This window comes from Ooceraea biroi, chromosome 8, assembly GCF_003672135.1.
Source record: "Ooceraea biroi isolate clonal line C1 chromosome 8, Obir_v5.4, whole genome shotgun sequence".
In the NCBI taxonomy this organism is placed as follows: Eukaryota; Metazoa; Arthropoda; class Insecta; order Hymenoptera; family Formicidae; genus Ooceraea; species Ooceraea biroi.
Window position 1 is genome coordinate 9810608 of NC_039513.1, and position 24017 is coordinate 9834624.

Here is a 24017-nt window from a genome sequence, read left to right on the forward strand (position 1 = left end):
TTTGATGTTTCATATGTGTCGATAGAGCAATTTCGTTAGCCGCAATACGCTTACGTACACGCTCGCGCGCCGTTGTCTTAACGATTTTTCACGAAGCTGTATCTCGCCTTTTTCATCGTCGTTTTTTTCGTCGCAAGGTACTAATGTTATGGAAAGCTTATTCAGGCTCGTTCCGAGTGGATATAAAAGCTAACGTTGGAACCAGCAGTAACCGAAACCACGCTACTCGGTCGTCGTGCACGCTCGCACGCTTGGAAATGCATAGGGAGAGACCTTAACGGTGAAACGGTTTCCATTTTATTTTCATTCAATGACCATCCTTGGTTTTGTTTTTCCCCCGGTTATCCACAGAGCGACACGAAGCGGGAATAGCTTTGCTGTTTACACGGCGTTTCCATAAAAGTTTAATTAATTAAGCCGTCGTGTTTGATTAACGCCGCGAAATCTTTCCGCGTTTTATGAAAATTGTGTGGCGCACGAGTGGCGATTCGTCGCGCCAGGGGGAGAGAGCATGCTTAATAAAAGCATTGCGACGTGGATGAATGTGTAATATTCGGTTGTGCTCACGTTATATTGACGCATTAGATCGGTTTAATATGCAAGTAGCATGAGCGATGGAAAATATCCGTAGTGAGCAACTGTTGTTTTCAATACGTAAAATGCCAATATTTATTACTGCGTAATGATTGATTCGCCTGTGTGCGATCATTATACTGTCCCAATAGGATCGCCATTTATACGTAATGCACTAAAGAGCGACACCGATCGAGCCGAACGTCAAAAATTTATAAAATTACGAAATTCGCATTGCATACAATCAGAGCACACAGGAGACGACAATTTTATAAAGCGACGCACATATTCAACAATATATTTCGCGATAATTAATGTCGCGCAAGCAGAGAATTACAAGGATTACGCAGGAACACCGGCAGAAGCATATCGAACGTGACACATATAATCAGCGGAATGTTCGCATCGCTGAAATAAAATAAATCGAAACCACCATGCTGTCCCTTTCATTCATATGATTTCCAGGGATTACCAAGTGAGTGCCATGCACGTAGCATTATTACGAAACTGATGGGGCGAGAAACGAGGTCCCGTTGTAATTTTTGTCCGTCGTAATTTCGTGGCGAGATTATTAGGAGTAAGTCCGCGCATATTAAACCGAATGCAACGGCAGCGATGGCGGGCGAAAGTCGAGATGTATCGCGACGTTAATTAAGACGGATGTGTGCCTGCGAGATATTACGACCTCTTCCCGTATCCTTCACGACTACATCGTCCCGGGAAGAGCCTTTTGGCAGTAGCTAACGCGCGAATAAAACGACGGTATACATTGCTTTATGGCTTACCATCGTCAGGGACGCGCCCGTCCCGCGAGCGTACTGGAATTCCTGGACACTCACCTGGAAACAGAAAGAAAAACGGAGAGATGAGTACTCTTGCATCGATCAAAGAGCTTCTTTGAGCTTCTTGTCTGCGTAATCTATGTAATTACGTACGATCGCGATAAAAATAGAAATCCTTAACAATTATTTGGATGTTGGAATATGTACAAGTATACAAGCATAATAAAGATTCATTGTACGTGTATTAATGTTTATGTCCACGTAGGTAACAATGTAACTCAACTACAATCAAAAGATTCGTGTGACAAACTTTGCTTCAAAATTGTTATGGAGGATGACTTTATTATACACGCAATTTCGCGTCATTAGAGACTACTGTTGCATCAATACGGTTTTCATTGCGTGAGCAACGTCGGTTTCGGATTGGCTTATAGTCGAGTTACGATGTTTAACGAAGTTATCCCAGCACAATTGTTCCACCAATCTGCCTCTTTCCTGCTTGCAGGGTAAATCCTGTTTTTCCTACTCCACAACCCCGAAATTCCGCTCTTTCGAAGTTATGCGACGCACCGAATAGCACGCGCGATTTTGCGGACAAACTCATGACTACCGATCAACGCGACAATTACATTCCTGTTAGACTTGATTAATTATCGGTCCCGAGTTACAATTCTGATCGTTTCATAGCGGTACAGTTCGATCGTTTTTGCCTGCAAAACAGCACAGAAACAAAGCAGCATCGCAATAGAAGATGTGAAACCCGATTGAATTTAATGGAATTATCCTGCAAGAGTTATCGGATCTATAATCTCCCCAATAAAGACTTTTCTGCTCCTTATGCCACGTACTTATTACAGCATCGACACATATTCGCTGTATCTTTTGCGGTCAGTTATCACTAAAGCGCAATTTTTATCTTTAAAGCGCAATACTGTGTTTCAGAACCAAGAGATAAAGAGAAAGAAGGAAAGAGAGATTTACCAATAAAAGCAGAAAAGAAGTGTTACCATTGGAAGGAGTTACAGCGGTGTAAACGGTTGCGTAAAGATAAAAGCGAGGGGGTAAAGTTCGATTCGTTCGACGACCCATTCTGTCAGGACGCGATGGTTTTCAGCAAATATGGATGATATTCTTGGTGAGATGCATGGCAAGCTATCTCGATCGTGCCATCTGGCACACGCGGTTTGAATGCGCGAGATATCTCGGTCGCGTCACCTAATAGCCAGATTAACACGTCGACCAGCGAATCTATCGACCAAATCAGGCACGCGTTGCGTCATGGTTTGCCTCGTTTCGTGACGGACAGCCTAATTTCCCGCTCACCGAGCGCGAAAATCCGCCTTATGCTCGTCGTTGCGCGGGACGCGGGACTTATTTTCACGTCGCATGCAATATCTGCATCGGTCAGCAACTGCCGTTAAAATACCGCGCAAAAATGTCAGGGCACGCAAGGCTTATCTCGCCTCCGCCGGGGTGGTAAATGAACAAGACATCGTAAAATTTTTTATAATTTAATCCGTCTTTATGAGCTCGCACGCTCGCGACGTTTACAGGCGTGCGTAAAGTCGAGAGTGCCCACGTAAAACCGAAGAGGAGAAGCGTATGGGAATTCGGGGAACCTGTAAAAAACGCGGAATCTCTCGAACATCGTAAAGCGCGAATTGTCCGCGTGCACGCGGAATAATAGACGCGATAATCGCGAGAGATCCGCCGACAAGGCAGTCGCCGTGGCGAACGAACGGCACGGGAATCCCGGCTAGACGCGACTCGGACAGTGTTTGCGTAAATGCCGAGGATCGATCGATGTGCGGCATTTTGCCATTCCCGACACGCGACTTTGACGATTGGCTGCCTTTTCTTTTCTCGCCACGCAAGGCTGCCTCGCTGCATACTCTTCGACACAGAATCGATACGGCGAGCCTTCGTGTTCCCGGTGTGCTTTTTATCTGCAATGCATTCAGTTAACTTAGGACGAAGTAGGTCTCGTGGAAATTTTTAATTGCACGCATTACGTGCACATCGGCGGCGCAGTATCGATCAATATCGCCGAAGCGTGCGTGATTTTTCCTTAAGAGGGCTGCGTGAAGCGGGATCAGCACTGATCTCGATCCGCGCCATTCTAGATCGACAGAAATCTCTTTTGCAACTGGCGAATCGAGAACGCAGAATTAACGTACGGCAAAACACGTTCGACACATCCGCCACGGAACAATTTTACGCGGGTCGGGGGAGAGAGACCGGGTGGTGCTCCATTACGCGTGTTTCCCGCACTTTCGCGAGGCCATCCATCTCGGAAGCGCGATGTCGCCGGGGGAATTCCATTTACCGCGCGTTAAGGAGTGAATCCAACGTCGGATCGAATTCCAACCAACAACACTTTTTATACGAGCAGTCTGTTGCCCCTCGACGACGGTCGACGGGCGAAACTCGATGCCGTATCCTTCCGGGGGCGAGGGCGTCGGCGAACCTGGGCGGATCCGAGCGAGCGAGCAGGATGACGAGGAGAACCCAGGATGAGCCGGGTAGGTTTAGGAAGAAAACTTGTGTCAGATGACGTTGCGACGGCGGAAAGGCAATTTATCTTGGCGTATTAGCAAATGGATGATAATGACGCCCCAAGGAGACGCGACGGCGGGATGTCGATGGAACCAACGGAAGCAGCAACCTCGGCTTGCTGTTTGCGCGTATTTACGCAACCGAGCGTACGGCAATCTACGAATTAATGCGTGCGCGATCGAACGTGCACGTGTGCGAACGTCTTTGTGAAATTAAGCCCGTTTGCTTGTGCACAAGTACACACGTCGAGCTTACGTAGGTTACATATATATGTATGTATACATGCACTCTATGTATGTGCACTGGTTGCATTACCGATCGCTGCCCCGTACAAGTCACACGTGAAAATGTTTCGCGCTAATGTTTCGTCTTCTAATAGCAGCTGCACGAGCTTGATTGCGCATTAACTCAAACTGCACTGGGTTTATTATTGCTATTTTATTGTAAGCCGGGAGAAGGATGTCTCAGTTAATCGAGCGTCAGTGGTGTAAACGAACAAGAGAATTTAACTCTTCAGTTTACTTCAAGTGACTTATCTCTTATCGGAAGTTTTATAATTCGTTTAATTCCTAGGCAAAGTTGTAATCTCAGATTTACTCGAAAAGAGTTCTTTAATGTTGAAAATTGAAAAGTTGTGAATTAATTTCTCCCGATATTTCTCATTACAAAGAAACTGCAAAAAAATCCATCGGATAACGCCAATCTGCCGCATGTACGTACACGGAAGGGATTAATGCGTGCTTCCATGGAACGTGTCGGTTTGCAAGAGTATATGTATACATAGTCACGAACATCTTGCGATACTAATTGATGTCGGTTGACGGACAGAACGGCCGGATCAGCCGTAGAAGCGAGCTGACACCCTCGCAGGGTGCACCCTTCCGCCTTACAAAAGCCTTCGACTTCTCTTCCCTTCCGCCTACGAGCTCGCTCGAACTCGCTCGACAATGGACACGACACTAGGAAGAATGCCAGCGCATGCCTCGGCAACAATGCACGAACAATGCCAGCGTAACGACTCGCTCCTTCGCGAGAGCGCAAATTGGCGTCGTGGAATCACCGAGAAAGACGTCGACGCGATGCAAACTCGTTTTGGAAATATACGACTCGCACTAGCTGGTCGTTTGATGGGCGATTCACGTCGCGGTATTCTAGAGTTGACAAAGTATTCGGTGACGCTCGAACTGTCGCTCAAATTTCTGTTAACTGTATGCACATCAGCAATTAAATGTATGGAGCTTATTATTTTCAATAAAAGTTCAATATTGACGAATTGATTGAATATTTAAATATTCTTCAATACCTCACACGTTAACAGACGATCGGAGGTTCATTAATCAGTAATTAAATAATTTTTGTTACTACTCCTGTACTTTTTGCTATTCGATTTTTTGCAGATTCTGGTCTCCGCAACAGAACCAATCAGTTTCTACTGAATCAGCGGAAAGCAGAAATTAGTGTCGAGTCCCCACTGGAACCGCGTCTTTGTGGCTTCGAATTCGTTGTGGCGCACGCGAGCGTCGTCGAATTTCCCATTTCCGATTTCCCATTTTCTTCCCTCACGTGGAATCAATGTGAACGCGCGAAAAAGAGGTGCAGCGGCTATTGAAAACGCTGCGGAGACAGGTGCAAGGAACACAATGGATAAGTAATAGGCGGGAAGAAGGTAAAAGATAGGCTCAACGGCCATAAGGCGATTGAGGTGACGCGGGGAAATATAATTTTCCGAGTTGCCGCCGATCGGAAGTTAGGCGCGGGGAATACGTATTCCACGAAGCGGCATGAAAGAAGTAATTCCACGTACACGATCGCGTCCGGGTACTCTTGGCACAGGCTAAGTTATCTGCGGGACATTAAGGCGCGGACGAGATGGAGAGAAAAAGGAGAAGGATCAGAGGGGGCGAAGCAGCGAGAAGCGAGAAGGCGGAAGTCACCCCGGCAGCTAGATGGGCTTCCAGGATCGACCTTCCACTCCAGTAATGAGAAAATCACAAAAGACGTGTCACTTCAATGGGTCTCCGGTATCCGTCGTCTTCCTCCCTCTTCTCCTCCTCTCTTTAGAATCCTTTCGCTCGACTACTAGCGACAACCTACTGGGGCCAGTAGCCTACATCGGTAAATCCTGTCCGGGAGCTTATTATCGAATTTATCCTCGAGAAAAAGAAAAAAAGATATATATATAGAGAGAGAGAGAGAGAAACATCTCGCATAATGCGCATTGTAGCGTGCACGCTTTCATTGATTGATCAGACGGCGTTTTCGTTATATCCAGAGATAATTATTCTCAAGATTCTTGTCGAGGATGCAATTGCAGAAATATAAGCGTGCTCGTGAGTGCGCGATACGGTTGTAACGTAATTTTCTACAACAATTTATCTTGAGCGCTTCTCATAGTGCCGAAGACGCCGTGAGGAAATTTACTCTTGAAAGAACCTCGCGAAGTGATCCAAGCTCGCCGGTTAATAATACTGACGAAAAACTGTTTAGTGAGTCGATTTATTCCGGGGCACGTAGCAGCCATTAATGCGAGATAGCACCAGCTGATCACAGACAGCGATACGAAGAGATTTAAGTATCAGCTGACGGAGCGGTTTCCAAGGCTTTCCCTGTGCGCGGGTGGTAACCATCTTTCCAAACGGTTTATTTACCCATTTCCGACTCTCGTTTGCATACGTACAAGGATGGTTCTTCAAATTTTTAAGAAAATTATCTCGCCGCCGCCGGCTGACCAACGCGAACATTTTCCACAAAGTGTACACGTGATGCCTGCGAAATTTTCGACTTATAAAGATCGGGGATTACCTTCTACGATGTAAACAACGACGAATGAAATTCATCCTCAAGATTATACACAAGAAAATTAAAGCAAAGTCTCGGCTAATAAATTGATTACGAAGAGTTCGAAGAGCACTCTTACTTAAAAATGGAATTTGGTCTCTCAGCGAGATGAACATTTAAACAGGTAGACGAAGACTCTAAATTACATTTTTCTCCGAGAAAAATTGACTTTTTTAATTTACTTGAAGAAATCTCGTCGGTTGTACGCATTCTTACAGTATCTCGTGCATACATCAGACATGAGACTGCCGGCGGGGCACTCTTACTTCCAGCACAACGAAATACGGTTAAACGGTGCAGGGAAACGAAGGGAAAAGGAAGAACGTCGAGAGAAGGACGCGCGGGGAACGAAAGAGCGAATGGATTTCATACAAAGAACCCGTTTATTTCATAATGTACGCGGATACTAAACGGACATGCGATGGACGTTAACACGCACGGAGAGGGACGCGATGTAAAAATACGGTCAGGAAAAACAATACGCATCTTTCCGTTCCAACCGCCGCCGTGTGTTCCCGTTTTGCTGTATGGAGCAAACATGCTTTGAGATTCGCGCGAGCGCGATACAAGGAAAAAAGCAAAGACGAGAAAAGAAACGAAAAATGAAGAAGACAACGAAGGAATTGCAGGAGATGGCACGACGGATTTTGTCGCATGTGTCTTCGCGCTTTTACTTTGACTTTCCCTGACACGAGCAATCTCTTTCGTCGAAATGGGAAATATTTTCGATGTGCCACAATCTTTAACTGAAAGATATTCTCTACGATATATATATATGGTGTATCGTCTCGATTATAATTTTAAGTATTTACTGCATTTATAAAATGCTTAAAATTACCTTTATTAATTAATTTTCTTTGAAATATTATTTACTCAACGAGATATTTATCTTAAAAAATGAGATTTGACTCGCCAACATCGTGCACGATGTTTGAAAAAAGGACGATAAGAGGAAACCCTATTAGTTTCCCCGATATTACATCGTAAAGAAATCCGAGTGCAATTACTCCCAGAAGTAAAAACATTAAAGGAGAACTTGATATCAGAATGCGTAAATAAATTACGCAACCGTCGGCGAGGGTTGTCGCGGATGCAATTATCTCACCGTACGTCTTAAGTAAACGAGGGGAGAGGATAAAATACCGTGACTCTCCTTTCCGGCTTTTTCTCCGCTCTCCATCAGCCGATGTTGTAAGAGTTATTGCCAATCTCGTTCAGTACGCAAAACGAATCTCCTTTGATGCCTTTCAGAAACCGTGAGATTACCTGGAGGCTCTGGTCGAACACGTTCTCAAAACTGTCCGACCTTTGAAGAACTTCACATTACTCATTAAAAGTCTGATACCTCATTAAGCGTCACTGAAATTAAAGCGACTTTTCATTTGACTGTCAAATGCGACGCTGCACGACAACAAATCGGAACCATCTTCTTTTTTTCTTTCTTTTTACAAATTCGCGCGTCCTCTTATACTAAGTTATTGAACTTTAATCTCAAAACGTCTCCGTCGCTTCCCACAGAATAAAGTTTGTACAAGATGAAAGAAAACTTGCCGCTATATCTATTTTTCAATAACGTCTCGCCGTACTCGCTGGCTGATGCCTCAGAGTTTCGACCGGCACTGTACCCGCGACATAAACCCAACTTCGAGGCTGTATCTCACCGGATGTAGCCACAGTGCAACACTCCGAGAAAGAGACAGACGCGATTCTTATCGGCCAGCAACGACTCGTCGAAAGCCACTTCCGACATTAATGTCGAGGTGCGGCTCTTACGATCTAAATCAATTCTTTTCCTTGTCAAACAGCTGAGATCAGGATCAGCCGCGGCGGGTTTTATTACCCAACGGGGAGGAAACGAGCCGCTCAATCGGGGACGGGGTGCAAGTTACCGGGTGAAATCGCTTCGTTGGTTCCGGTAAGTCCCTGCGCGCAGCAAGTTTACGGCGTAAGTTTGCCGGGCGGCCGTTTCCACGGGTATATCACGTCGTAAAAGGGACAAGTTGCCGATCCTACGAGGAAGGAGGAGATCCAGCGTAGATCCGTCGGTAGGTTCATATCGCGACAGTATCGGGAAAGGGGGAAGGGCGGTCGCCCTTCGTGCCGAGCCGAAACGGCGCGATTTCGACACGCCGGAATGTAATTCCTATCGCGACGATGATAACGTTCAATCGTGTCGAGCATGCGATCATCGGGATCGAACTAATCTACGAACTTTCCCCGTAAACGTACGATTAAAGTACGAGGGGAAGGGAGAGAGAAGAAGAGAAACGGTGCCATCGCCCGTAAAAACGAGATCACGGGAAACGTAGCGCTACTTGATAAACGCAGCTGATAACGCCGATGGTGCTGGTAATCGCGGTGTTAATCGTTGAAGGGCTCGTTGGGAGATCCGTCGGAAATCGAACTCTTCACAGTGGAGGGTTCTCGGTGCTTCGCCGATCTCCTTCGCGTATGTCACCGACGCGTCACGTAAAAAGGGACGTGTACACGGTTTATTTTAATCGGCATGATCGCGAGAGAAGAGCAGAGATTTTACTTGGCTCAAACAGTTCGGATCCATAAATGTCACGTTTAATCTCATACATCGATCCCGAATCGCTCATTTCCGGCGAGTGCTACAAAGAAGAATCGCACTCGGCGGAGATCTCCGGCGGTATATTAACGAGGCAATTAATAATAATGGGGCATGAACCCCCGTAGCCACGCCCAATTACCGCCTCGCTTTGCGGACCGGTGTATTATCCATTTTAATTAGTGCAACGCTTTGTGCGATGTCCGCTAATAGCGATAACCGGCAGCCGATTACGAGGAACTCATCAATATTCCGTTTCGCCGGCGTTGCGTCTTCGCCAACACAGAATTTCGCGCGGAAACGGCAAGATCAAAGTCTCAAGTGGAAATCCCCGTGTTGGGTCAGCCACGCTCAAAGGAAATTGGATCGATATATGATCGATCACGCGCATCGCCGTTTCGACGACAATCCGCGATGGTGGTTTTGGGACAGTAAATCGCGATCGACGATTCGGCACTGATGGATTCGTTTACAATATGAGTAATACAGCGAATGTGAAACCTGAAAAAAACCTGAAAAATTTCAGGTTTATGGAATTTAAACTTTTATTTGTTACATTTATAATTCATATACGCGCTTCACACAAATAGGTCCGAATTTCTATTTAAAAAGGCCGCTTTACATGAAATATAAAAAACAGTTAAGCTTTCATCGCAGCGTTGTCCTAGTTTTCATTGAAATGAAATAAAAATAACTGCGTATTTATATTTCACGTGAATTAAATTATTCAACGTATCATTTCACAGATTACACAAGACTCATAAATCTATAAATGGATACAGAGTTCGTTGCAAAATGCATAGGGGGAGAGAGAAAAATGCATCCAGAGGAGCGACGATAAATTTCGGAACGCGATACGCGGTCGCCGTTTAACACAGTTCGTGAGTGCATAAACCGTGTACAAAGTAAATGAAGACGAAAATGATAACAAAGATTCGTCGTGCAGCTGCAATCGGTGATAAATGAAAACTGATACAAAATCAATCGCCAGTTTCCGTAGATTCAGGCCGATGACGCCCGCAAATACGTCTCTCGTGTCTATTATTTACATATCGGCCACGCGAAATCGAATGATCGACGGCGAAACACGAAATTTCGTTTCTGCAAGATACGAAGAATGGCTTTCCGAGGGTAAAAGCTGGAAACGAATTTCCCGAACGCACACACGCGCGCGGCTTCGCCGCAGGCGGCAGATTGAAGTAACAATACCGATGATTGCGGCCGTGCATTAGTATCGCTTAGAGAACCGGACTTGCCTCGATATTAAGCAGGTTCCGATCGAAACTGTGTGTAAAAGCTCGTTATCGGAATTGTCCCGACCGATACAGAACGAGAACGGACATAGGCGCGATTTTATGGCCGCATGGTGCACCTTGCGTTTCATGCGTGGCGCGCACGGATGACATTATCGAAATTCATTTCTCCGATTCTACTTTAATTCCGCGTTTAATCCTCGAACACACGGCGAATAAAAAATGTGGTCTCTCTGTAAATTTTTCCATCGCGGCACCGTTAATGTTTTAGATAGCTGCATGCTAAATGCTTTGCTCTCTCATGCTTTATGATCGCTTGACTTTCGAGTAAGATAATAAGAAATTAGATACATGCCGATGAGCCGATGCAGGAGAGGAAAGAGAGATTGCAATAGCAACAAATGTCGAGGCAAAATATTAATTGCGAAATAGCAGATGCAATTTTGCGATGCGTTGTATCTTATACTTTGGAATAAGCAGTCCGTGAAATGAACATTACGAAATGAGTACCACTGCACGGGTCAACAAACTACAAAGCAGGCGCGGTAAACGAGAAATTTTGCATTATAAATTCTGCGCAGCCGTTATTACACACAGTAACGGCATTACTACATAATGTCATAATAGTAATGTTGCTATTTAATTCAGTGTTTACGAAACGCAATTTCACAATGCTGTGAGTGTAATGAAATTTAATCAAAATGACGTATTAGACGTTCAATTATTCACGACAGCTCATTGTTATTATTAACATATGCAGTTTCGTCCGTCATATGAAAGACAGTTCGCTCAGCCATGAATTACGGAGTAATAATATTTATAACCCGTATTTTCCGTATAACCCGTATAGTGCAGTTAAATATTTACACTACTTTTCCTCTTGATAACCACTACAATCTTAAATTCGAAATTGAATAATCAGTGTTCAAATGATCAATGCAACAGACAATAAATTCTCGATTTGACTAGTCTTAGTAGCGTGTTACAATCTTGCGACGTCCTTAAATAAGAATCTCAAGAATATTTGACCACTGATAAGCAAACGTAATAAATGGTTTGCAACCGTTGCCTTTGAAGGTGAATCGAGTTCTAAACACGACTACGTCGCAAGGGGTTGAAGCCCTCGCTCACAATATGGCGTTTCGTATCTGGTCCGTATCGCTAACGAGAGAGAGAGAGAGAGAGAGAGAGAGAAACAGCGAGTCGAAGCTCGAGAGAACGGAGGATAGAATGTTGAAGCGAGTCGACGTCACTTCCCTTCGCAGCCTCGGGCCAATGCGAGGCTGATAAAGGGAAGAATGAATGCAGAGAGGGCTACGTAAGGGGGTTGCACGGGGCCGACGAGGGGGTGGTAGGACGCTGGAGAACGGAGCCGAGCCAGGAAATCGACTTCCCGCAGGCTGGCTGGCAATGGCGATACACGATCGCCAATTGTCTCCTCCGTGCTGTTAGCGTACGTTAACAATACGCTCGCGTCCGCGCCGCGGAAAGTAGGTAACGGGCGCCGCGGAGTTTAATTAAACTCGCGGCGAAAGTCGGCCGCGCCGGCTATCCCTCGGAATCGGGAGCGCTTCCGCTCGCGGCCCAATGAGAAATCGTTTCCACCTTGAAGAAGCGGAGCTCTACGTTCTTCTATGCTTTAACCGATGGATCGTCACGAACGTTCACAGCACGGGGTGTTTTGATACGAAACCGGGATGAGAACTCGTCAAGGAATTTATTTTTTGGCGTCCGTGCATGCTGTGAACGCCATCCGACCGGTTCGATCGGTTCGGCGCGTAAAATTAAACGCTAAATAATACATAACGACGAGCGAAAGGAATAAAGGGGAGTCGTAGCGCGGCGGGTCGTGAATAATTTCGTGCGCCATCGACCGCGCACCGACCCGCTCTCTCTCTCTTTCTCTCTCTCCTCTGTTTCTGCTCCCCGATATTTCTCGGGATCGAGACGAGCCGCATCCGGGATGTGGACGCGCCGCCGTCGTCGCCACCCGGGAATCGATCACGCGGACTTGCACGGCATGTTCTACGTGCATATTTCGTTACCGCTCTCCCGGTGGTTCCTGTTTCCCGCGTGTTACGTTACGCCGCTCACGTCGCTCTGACCATTCCTCCTCGAAATCTCCGTGTTCGCCCTGCTGGGAACGCCGGCTCGGCCGCGCCCGATCCGGGACAGTATCCATTCTTTATCTCCGTTTCTCCGCGCGCGGCTCCTCCGGAGGCCGTCTTATATCGCTGGTTACATCCGCCGTGGCAAAGCCAACTCCAATTACACCCGGGATACCGGAATCCCACGCCGTGCCCGCTCTGGCTGGGCAATTGAAAAATAATAGAAGCTCCTCTTGGACGGAGCCATCTCTGCGCGGCTTCCGCTCGTTTCTTTTCTCCCTGTGTTTCTCTTTCTCTCTCATTTTTTTTCTCGTCCCCTTTACCGGTGGCATTCCCCGTGGGAACCTACGGGATACGCGAAGAGAGATACAAGTCCGTGCGGGTGGTAAAAGGGACTCGAAAGAACCGGGGGCGAAACGAGATACCTACTGAGGGCGGTTAAACGGTTAATCGACATCGGCGGGGCGTCGATTAATCAAATACGCGGCGTTCCATGCTGGGCGTCATCTCGATTTACAAATGGTCCCGCGCCTATTTCGGCGATAAGCGGATCCTATTGGATCTGGTCTTGGGGCTCGATCCCGTGGGATCCACGAAGGCCGATTACCCGAGCCCAAAGACGTCTGCGAAGAAGAGCGAGAAAATTTTGCGGTACGAGGTCTGCACAAACAGTGGGAACGTCTAATCCTCCGCGGCTCTCGCTCAATATCCCGCGTATGTGGGATTTGCAGCGGAAATAGGCTCGCGAAAAACGAACGGGTCTTATGGGGCGGATTCAATTGCACGGTAAATAGCGAACAACGAAAGACTTTTTGAAAGAGAAAAACTGTTTGCAATATTTAACAGAAATCCCCGCATTGATACTTATTTATGTTATCTGGATCTTACCAAGCAGTAATTCTTTGTTACGTGTACATGAAATTAGTTCTACTCGAATTCGCTGAACGTGCAGCGAAAATCTCGATTCAAGATAGATACGTCACATCACACATCACACGTGTACTTTACATTGTGTATAGAGCGTGATCTATGAAAATAACACAATATATAATCGATCTATTGCAAGTTCACCATTGAGAACCTTCTTGCGCGACTTCAAAAGCACCAAGAGATATCTCTCGCGGTTATAGGTCGCTTATGTGTGGCAACGAGAACGCCCGAAGGATTCGATAAACGTGAACAAACAGCGGGGATCCCGATCGTGTCGCGGCAAAACGGCTCGAATACGTCACGCACAGCATACATCTCCGGATCTCCGGATTTGCCGGGATCTCCGCCGGGGTTCGTGCGTACAGGCCAAGAGGAAGAAGCGGAAAAAAATGATACGGTCCGAGGGGAGGAGGGGGCGATAAAAGGATAAGACTGGAGGACTCGTGATCCCTGTCGGCGAGGCGAACGGACAGCGAAAGCGACAGATGTCCTCGCGCCCCCGGCCGCAAGATGTATCTTCTATTTCGCGATGAACGTGTGTCGCATTCGTACGACGAAAGGAAGTGCGGAAATCTTCCTTGTGACGATGTACATTTGTTACAATTGCGCCGGCGAACCGGATCAGAGTTTCCTGTCGAACGACGAGACGAAGCGACGAGGGAGAAACGGTCGGAAACGCTCCTCGCGATCTCGTCGAAATTTTCGCTCGATGGAAAAGCGCGATTCATCGCGGGACCGCGCGAAAAGCTAAAAGCCCTCTCGCCGCCATTGCTGCCGGGCCACACCATGCCGGTGACAAATCATTAAACCTGCACCGTTGTTCGGCTCGGTTAATCCGTCATACCAAAAGACGGGGGGTTGGCTTTAGTTCGGGGATCGCTTCCATTAGTGACGTAAACCGCGCGGCGGTCGACGAGGAGAGTGTCGGCTATTAAACGTTAATTATACCACGAAATTTACTTAGAAATATGACGAGAGGGCCCTGCGGAACACGGGTAAAGCCGACGGAAGCGGAGGGTCGATGAAAATAAGGGCGAGAAGGACGGAGAGTCCTTCCAGGGGAGGAAGGGCGGGGAGAAAGAGGCGATGAGGCGGAGAACTGAATGTAGAATGCTGGAAACTACCCCGGAAACTAACTCGACGGTTTAAGGAGAGAGCGGATCTCGGTTGCCGGAGACGGCCGAAGTTTGCCCCTTGATTAGACATTTATGGCAGGGAGTGGTATAAACGGGTGTTACAGACATTAATCAGCATTTATTATTCATCATGGGCGCTTGCCACTTTCAATCAGCGCAAATCGACCGCGAAACCGAGACGACTCGCCGATTGACGCTCGTAATTAGATTCGCGCGGCCAGGCCGACGTTTCCCGCGATTATCGCATCGTTACGTCTCACGAGACTTATCGTTTCTCCTCAGCCACGATTACGAACTAAAGACGCGAGATTGCCAAGTCAAGCTGCTTGATCAAGAGATCGTCCATCAACCGACTCTCGACGTGCATTCAATTTGCGCTCGGATCCAACTCCGTGCCGGCGAAACGATACAATGATAATTCTGCGAAACATCGCGCTATGATCTTCAGAATCGGTGCGCAATCGGGCGTACCGATCATAGCATCTGTCCATCTGTCCGCGTTCCGCGGCACAATGCACTTTGGCAAACTTTGTGGCCGGCTTTGTGGACCACGGCAGCGCATTGGCGTCGTCCACGCACGCCCATAAAACTGATCCATTACAGATGCAACGGTACGGTTACGCGGCTATAACCGCCGCTCGGCAACAAAGCCCACCCCCTAAAAGCAGCCTTTACAATGCGACGAGCTTAATTGGTTTGACAGCCGCTACGGGCACTTTCATGCATTGAAATCATCCCTCTCTCACCCTTCCGCACCCTTCCGGCTGCCGGCCAGTGCGCGTTCTTTGCTCTCTCACCCGGCCTGGCCGCCCACCTCGTTCGCTCGGAGGGGTTGTGTGTATCGGGGACGAACCCGCGCACGCCGGCTAATGTAAGCCGCGCGTTTTACCGCGCGCTCGCTCCATTCCGCTTCCCCGTTCCTCTCATCCCCTCGTCGTCCCGCCGCCTGCGTGATAAAACGTAAAGCGCGCGGGCAAAGGATTTGTTTTCCGGTTTTTACACTCGCGGTTCGGAGGCCAGGTAGATAAAGCTCCTCGCGGTCTATCCCTCCGCAACCCATCCCCCTCGCGCGTAATGAATTCGAACATTTAAGCGGTCGCCCCTGAATTTTAATGTACTTAATATGCACGACGTAGCCGTTTACGCGTTCCGCGATACGGCGATCGTTGTTAAGGCGGCGGTGTAAACAAATCCCCACGTGCAACATCGGACACTTGTGTTCCCCGGGTTTTCTCTTTCTCTCCCTCTTGTCGTGTTTACGTTGATGTCACGTGAATGCACTCGAAGAGGCATTGTGTAACAACCGCTGAGAGGGACGACGAGCTCGAGCTTCAACGAGGAACGGCCGCGTGTGTGCGTGCGTGCGTACACGCCCGTACTACACAGTCACGCTGCACGAACGACTGGATGCAGATAACATGATGCATCTATCGTACACATATACGCATAAAACGCTACCCTCTCCCTCCACTCTTCCATTCCGTGTGCCGCTCCTACGTTACTGTCGGCTCGAAATCGCGTGTTAGCTCACGCTGTGCACATGTGTGCGTGCATGCGCGTGTGTGTAAGCCGCGCGCGCGATGTGGTATTTCTAGAACGTTAATTAATAATTTAATCGAAGAGCCTGTTTCGGTCCTGCAGAGCCCCGGACGCGGGCTCTCTAATTAAAACCGACCTGCGCGCGTGCACGCACGCACATATACACACGCATACCATCGCGGTCCCCGTACCCGTGGTTTTCCGGTCCCGAGAAAATGAGGAAATCACGATGTCCACTCGCGGAGGACCGAGGATTTCCGGCGTGCCTTCCACCGCGAAAATCGTCCTCTTCCCTCCTCCACTCTCATCTGGTCTGTGTCTCGCTCTATTTTAATCCCCCGTTTACACGAAGCGCCCCATGAGCCCCGGAGACAAGTACCCTACTATTTATCTTCCGTTTCGTTTCCGGTGGCGTCGAAATGCCGGCTGGTTGCGGAATGCACACACCGAGAAATTTCGTCGACAATCGAGAGACTGATTGATGGAAGCGTGTTGCTTCTGCGCTTCGCGTGGGAATCTTTCTCGCTTTTGGATATTTAGCGCAGTGTGTTACATCAAAGCGGCGATAATGAGTCTGCATGATAAATGTAACGTAAACTGTATTATATACAAATAATGAACGTAACAATATAATAATTATCGGAAATTTAATGGCCGAAACAGTTGGGGATTTGCCGAACGCGAATATTGTAAATTCGCGCGCAAATGTAATTTTATCTAATTTATAAGTCATATAATATATAACATTTTATTGACGTCACCGAATGGATCGAAGCGAAATACAATTGTGTTGAATTGTTAATAGCGTCTGTTATTGCTCTGACATATAAAACTTTGTGAAACTTTTCTCTCTCTCTCTCTCTCTCTCTCTCTCTCTCTCTCTCGATCTGTCTTTCTCTGACACATACGCGCTCTGCAACACGCTGTAATTTCCACGTTACGAGTTCTCGACCAGTAACAAACTGCTATAAGTATGACCGGTGCCCCAACGCGCGTAATGCGCGGGAATATTCCGCGGTCCACAGTATCGTCATAAAGGATGACCATTGTCCCACGTGATTCCCGGTTTATCACCGTGTAAGTTAGCAAAGAGGGAGGGACAAGAGTACCTATTGGTCAAGATGAGCGTTTATACGACGCTGCGGCCGCAATTTCGCTTCCCCAACTATACGACCAGGCATTACTTTCCGAAAGCTCGCGAAACAAATCGCAGCGTACTAAAAGTTCCCCCGCAACGCGTGCTCAACGTCTGTTTTGTTCCATAATATTAAATTACTATCGCGTTTCAGCGCAGAGATTCTTCACCTCCCCAGCAGGGAAGCAGTAATTATTTATATACCGTATAATTCTCTCTCCCTCTCCTACGTATTACGCAATATACACGTCGCGTCGCGATAAACACTTAAGAAACATTGTACATTATATAAATTGTAAAATACGCAGCGCATATTTTCGACAAATTATCACAGGTGATAAGATAATTGTGCCCTTGTATGCCTCCATCGGGTTGCATATCAACTCATATCAGACCGTAATATTTGAGCGACAAACCAAAGTAGTTGCGGACATGGACAGACACCATGGCCACAAGCGGTGCCGTTGAAGCGAGCGCGTTACGGACGAGCGATATAACGTGGCCAAGTATTCAACGAGATTTCATGCGAACATTTCATGCATCCCCCGGCTCGTTACCGAAGGGACAAGCGCACTGAGGGGATGAACGCGGCGCGTGTCGGTCTCGGCGTTTTGTAGCCAGAAGAGGAAGAGGGAGAGGGGAGAGAGGAGGGATGGGAGAGGAAACGGCGAGCTGTAGAACCTCGTTCGGGAGGGTTAATGACCAAGGCCACAAGCTTGAACAATGCACCCCGCGGCATTTCTGCACGCTATTTTGCAGGTCCCTGAGCATCACCCGACGCGCCGTAAACCAACACGGCACGAGAAGATTTCTGGAGCGGAATGCGCGCAAGCCATCGCTTGACCGATCTAACACTGTGCGATACTAATGCTGCTCGAAACTATGATTACAAAGGATCACTCGTGCAGGAGAAGATGCCGCGAGGATAGAGAGAAAGACTAAGAGGAAAGATCCGGAAACGCGATGCTCGTGAACGATCGAGTATACTATGTGCTATGATAATAATGAGTGAGCTGTGAGAAAAGAATGTATGAGGTCATAAATGTAAAATTTGAGTTACTAATAAGATATTCTGGTTAATAATGATAAATGAGATAACATCATTTTCATAAATTCCTTGCAGATGCAAGCTCTGAGAATAGCGTATACATTTAAGCTCCTCAAGAAGGTTTCGCATCATTATTTTCTTATACGTAACAAAATTAGTAGAAACGTAATTTCAATCCTTTTAGTATCGAGAGATAAATAGCCCATGCACTAGATTAATTCAGAATCAACTGTTCTGAAAATGGGGAAAGTTGGAACTGTTGCGCGATTGCTATAAGAACCAGCAATTACGGAATTAAAAGATCAATTTAGTAAATAGACCTGCGGAGAAATTTCTGAAGCTAGATTCTAAAGTAAATGTCGCGCTTACCAACGGTACGTCAAGCTCCCGTGGGACTTCCTCACGAAGGAACGGGGACTGTGAAACGATATTAATATGGGCTTTCCACGTGACGTATGCTCTAATTCTCTAAAAGTCCATTAGAGGGATCCATGAAACGGTCTAGGGATGCCGAGAGAACTATTGTTCGGTCAAAATGTAGATGGACGAAATTACGACGACGTGAGAGGGTAGAGTTCCGAAAATTTAACTTTTATCGAAACAATCTTCGCCTCGTGTAAAGTGCAAAGGTCTATCGCGCTTTACGACATAATAAACGACGTAACACGACACGAATACGAAATGACAATTAAACTGCAAGAGTAAGTAAAATCTTTTTAAGTAGACAGACTGGTCGGCAGAACAGACTAGTCTCGATTGCGCTTTCTCATTCCTGCGATCATACCCGATCATAATCTTCAATTATCACGGTGGGATGATCTGCACGTTATTTTCTAGAAAAGGGCAATTTTCCCGATGGCGATCAAGGATCTCCATATTGTCTCTATGTCGTCGAGAAGCACCGTTGCCGGACCTCTTCGGGCTTCTGCGCACGTACCACGGCGATTTTTGAAATCCCGCAGTAACCGAGTCACGGCCAGGGGCGGAAGGGTGGACGGGCGATACGGCGCGAACACGCTGGTCGAGGGTTTATCCCCTAGAGACGTGGCGTTCCTTGTTGTCCATTTGGCCTGGAATCACTTCCAACCGGATAGGCCGGAGAACGGACAGCGGAGCCTAGGTGGTCTAATCGTGTTTGCACGGCTGATCCAACCCTCAAACCACGTGATGGCGAGCAGCACCACCCTCCCGCCGCGCCTCTAGTGCTCGTCCCCAGCAAAATGCGCAATCCGCGTCATTCATTTAATTTTTAACAACGCGCCGTCCGCCAACGCCACGCACCGCTACGTTCCATTCTCAAAATTACGTCGGACGTGTCCCGCGGGTGGCTCTAAGTGGCAAACGGGGGGAAACAAATCCAGGAGGTGGACGGAAAGTGCCATGTAATCAAGCACAGTCCCGCGATCAGACGTCGTCCATTACGCCTCGTGAGAATGAAAACAGTATGCTTAATTCCAAGTCGATCTCAGAGATTAAAAGGATGTTTAAAAAAACAGTTACATTAACTTTATTCAAATTAAATTACTTATTAACATATGTTATTAACATTTATACGATATGGATAACATACTGACTATCGCGGTTTAGATTCTACTTGCTCATATAATTTTGATTAAATCACCTTTCGTCTGCAAAGGATTTGTTGGCTGACTTTTATCGGCAAAGACGGTGCACGAGATATTTATTCAAGAAGAAGGAAAACGACCCCGCGAAACACCGTGGGCGACATCAAGCCGCAAGCTCGACATCATCGAGACTCTGATACCTCTCGCGAATGAAATTTGCTCGTTGGAGCGTGGAGGTTCTCTCGCGCGGGAAGTTCCGTGAGGGTGCGGGCGTAAGGCGTTATCAAGACGACGGATAGATCCCCGGAAAGAAAAGTTACCTTCCGCTCAGCCGAAGTAACGGGTCGAGATATCTAATCGAGATATCTCGATCCGCGCCGTACGCTCGAGCGACCTTCGACTTTCGTAGGACCGTGGGGCAAACGGGAGCGAAATCCGTGGCGCGTAAATTTCCAACCCCCGATCCACTTCGGGCCCGCTCGAGGGAGAACGGTGCGGGATGGAGGAACGGGAGCAGGAGAAACTGTTCGCGAGGATGCACCTTCGAGCGTGAATTTCTTCAGCTCTCGCGACATGCGAAGTATCGACGAGGGAAGGGAAAGAGAGAGAAGGAAACGCCGGAGTTCTGAAACGTGTGAATAAAAGCACGAAAAGGGCCGCCTCCGGTTGAATCGACTACGAGAGATTGCGCCTGTCTGCCGATGGATGAAAAGTACGCTGAATACGCACCGAATGGGAGTGCAGTTTACTACCTTACGCGCGATGAATGACAAAAATTGCCTACCAAGAAAACTCGAATTGTTCTCCGATGATTTCTCCGTCTGAGCATTATTAGCGACAGATTTATCAAACTGTGAGCTTCGTCGTCGCGAGACGAGCATCCAAACTGATGATTTCGCCGGTTTTAGAACCTTGAGAAAATCTCGCTCCGGTGATTCCGAACGGTTCCGAAAATCGTGCAACCGCGCCGGAACAAAGTATCAAACATTCATCTGTCAATCCGTCGTCCTTATTCACCGCGGCGGAATCTTTGGGATTCAAGCGCGGATTGGCGGACCACCGGAATTCGCCTGATGCATAGTCGATCCCGCGGCGGTTACCAGGCGGATGCTGAGAAGCAGGATGCACGTGGTGGGTTCAGCCCCTCGGGGAACCACCCGCCGCGCCATCGGTTAGTTATGTGGGCGAGAGGAGCTTCTCGAGGGGAAAGCGAGCGCGGCAAATCTTCGGGAGCGGAAGAGCGGAAAGTCAAATTTGCTCATGATAATGCCGCGAATTTCTCACGGAAAAGTGGAAACTGTTTGCGTCCCGGGACCGCGCACCGTATTCCCACTGTTGTCCCGTCGACGAGCGTCGTCGTCTCGACGATGTTCGCGTTTAAAATTCCGCAAGAAAGGGGGAAGAACTTTGTCGACAAGAAGGGAGCGATTTATCTCTCGACGTTATAAAATCGTTATGTCATCCACATGAAAAATGGCAATTTATATCCGCATTCGATGACGAATATCGTATTTAAGCCATAAGGTATTAAAAAAATTACAAATCATTAATATCGTGTTCCGATCATTTGCTTGCAATCATCTAAAATCTCAAACATTTTGTTACGATCGTGTAGCGTGAAAATAGCATTGTCAGTATTGATAGACTGAAATAATCGACCTGACAAAATCGATAAATCGAAATTTTGGCGGGTAAAGCAAGGAGGTGCGAGTTGAATGAGAATCGGAAACTTTGCTTCTCTATCGCCGTCAGATTAGTGCCGCTCTGACGGACTTCGTTTTAGTTTAAAGAAAAGATTGCTTCCGAGGCGTGGGTAAACACGTAGCTTCGACAGTACTTTGAAGACGATTATCGAATGCAGAACAATGACCCGTCTTCAAGTTGCTCCTTCCTGTCGAAGCTGAAACTGGCGAAGCGAACACTTTATTCTACTAAATGGTGCACGGGTCTCTCGTAGTTGCCGCTTTTAACAGTTCTCCGAGATCTCAGTTTAGATTTAACGTCGTTAAAATGACTACAACTTGCCAAAGACTGCAATGCTGATACGCTGACGCATGACATTTTTGTAAAGATATTTGCGACGATACACATCGTTGAAAACAGATTGAAATAAAATTATGTGTAGTCAAATGTCAAGTAATTGTAAAACCTTATGCTGAAGGAGAAAATTAACAATGCAATTCTGACAAACTCAATAATTAAGTAAATAGCTGTTTTATCACGTTTATTTCTGCAACGAACTCTCGGACATAATCCAGTATCATTCGTTGTTCGATAATTAGTTAATCTCGTTCGCGTGAAAATAGACATACTGAAAAGGCGTTCTATGCAATAAACTATTAAAATACCATGCAGGAAAGGTAATACAGCTAGGAGAGTTCTTGCGATCGTTACGCTTCCGTTTCTTACGGCACGATATTGCTCTTCCGGGAAGACTTCGGGGTCGATAAAACACTTCTCGCGACTCGTCCGAATGCAGTTTGAATTCGTGCAGCAACCTGCCTACGGTATAAATATCGAAAATGGTGGAACGTCCGGAATCGTGATAAATGACCCGAAATTTCTCCGATTCTCTCACTCTTTTCTTCTCAAGAGCCTCTCAGTGAGGCCCCTCGTGCTCTACCAAAGCGTGAAGCAACACGATCGACCATGACAGAAAAGTTCGTGTGAGCGTCTAGCACAGTGGTTCACACACCCGCGTATGCATATCACACACGTATGCACACCCACACACACAAGCAAGCTGCTACGAAAATTCGATGCCCGAGGGAACGGCTGAGTTAAAGGTACCGAGAGTACCATAAATCCGTTTAAATTGCAACGACGGCCCTCGATCCGTTGCCGCGGTCCGTGAGCAATTATCCATCAGCTCGCATTCCCTCCCACGGTCCACCGGTTCTCCTTAACCCGGCGTGCACCTTGGCTTCTTTCTGCGCGACGTACAGAACGTCTCGGTCGTGAACACAAAAATATTAATGCGGTCAGTATCGCGCTGGTCAAGTGGCTCACGAAACTCTCGATTAACTCTCTTCACGTTCGTAACGCGCGGGACCAATTGCGACATCAGGAAATGCAGACGCGTATTATAATTCTCACCATACCCGGAAATTGACCCGTTCACCATCATTGGGTGAAACTCGCGGATTGAAATCCTGCGGTGAACACGCACAATCTAGCAAACACGAGCACTTTGCCCCGGCCGATAGATATTGCAGCGACATAGGAAGAAAGGGATCATGGAGGAACGCAATGCGGAAAGATATCGCAGTTATCATGTCGCCGAAGGCTCACGCTCCGTTATAGCCCGCACTTTTACGATTACGGAAGCTGTACTTATTCCGCGGGTGGTCGATTGTTTCTTCTACAACTGGTGGCATTGCGGGTTTCCCGAGTCGCGAGCGCATGTGAAAGAACGATAAAACAAATGTCGTAACGCAGCGATAAAACGGTCACGTAGTCGAACGGAAGCACGTAATGGAGCGACATTTGTTTCGTCCTCGCAAGAGAGAAATGGAAGCGCGATAACATTTGCATAGCTCAATAACGTTCTCGACTCGCGCCGGAAATCACCTTACGGAGTCTCCGACCGCAAGTAATAGGTCATTAATGATCGTTAATCGACGGTTATAAATTATTCGACATCGTAATCCGAAATTGGAACTATTTAGATCAAATATGCAGGATAAATATAGATCATTTCATGTACAAAAATATCTGCGTGTAAATGTGTAAACGTTGCATTTATAATGCTACATTTAAAAATTATATAGCGAGTGTGTATATGATGTGAGTCAAACTTACCACCGGAAACGGTGCTGTAGGGAACGGACGAAAATTCGAAAGGTCTGGAATTCTTACCTGCAACAGACAAGCGAAGAAGTATGACTACATAACAATATCTTTTGAAATGTGTAAAAAGTATATTTTCCAATCCTCTTTTGTTTTTTTAATTATTTTCAACATCGATAATCATGTATGATAA

At 47.0% G+C, this 24017-nt stretch overlaps 1 protein-coding gene across 18 annotated transcripts in view; it reads right to left on the reverse strand.

Annotated features, from left to right (window-relative positions):
- The window catches only part of LOC105275603 (polypyrimidine tract-binding protein 1), a 350912-nt gene that overhangs the window by 146384 nt on the left and 180511 nt on the right, over nt 1-24017 (reverse strand). For 10 of the 18 annotated variants that reach the window (XM_026971636.1, XM_026971643.1, XM_026971637.1 and 7 more), the window contains 2 exons: nt 23837-23893; nt 1359-1412 (listed from right to left, as the gene is read on the reverse strand). The exons of 4 other annotated variants lie outside the window; for them this stretch is intronic. In XM_026971636.1, the coding sequence (XP_026827437.1) occupies nt 1359-1412; nt 23837-23893 (111 nt within the window). The remainder of the gene's footprint in view (nt 1-1358; nt 1413-23836; nt 23894-24017) is intronic. 4 more of the 18 variants (XM_026971644.1, XM_026971638.1, XM_026971639.1 and 1 more) reach the window with 1 other exon arrangement.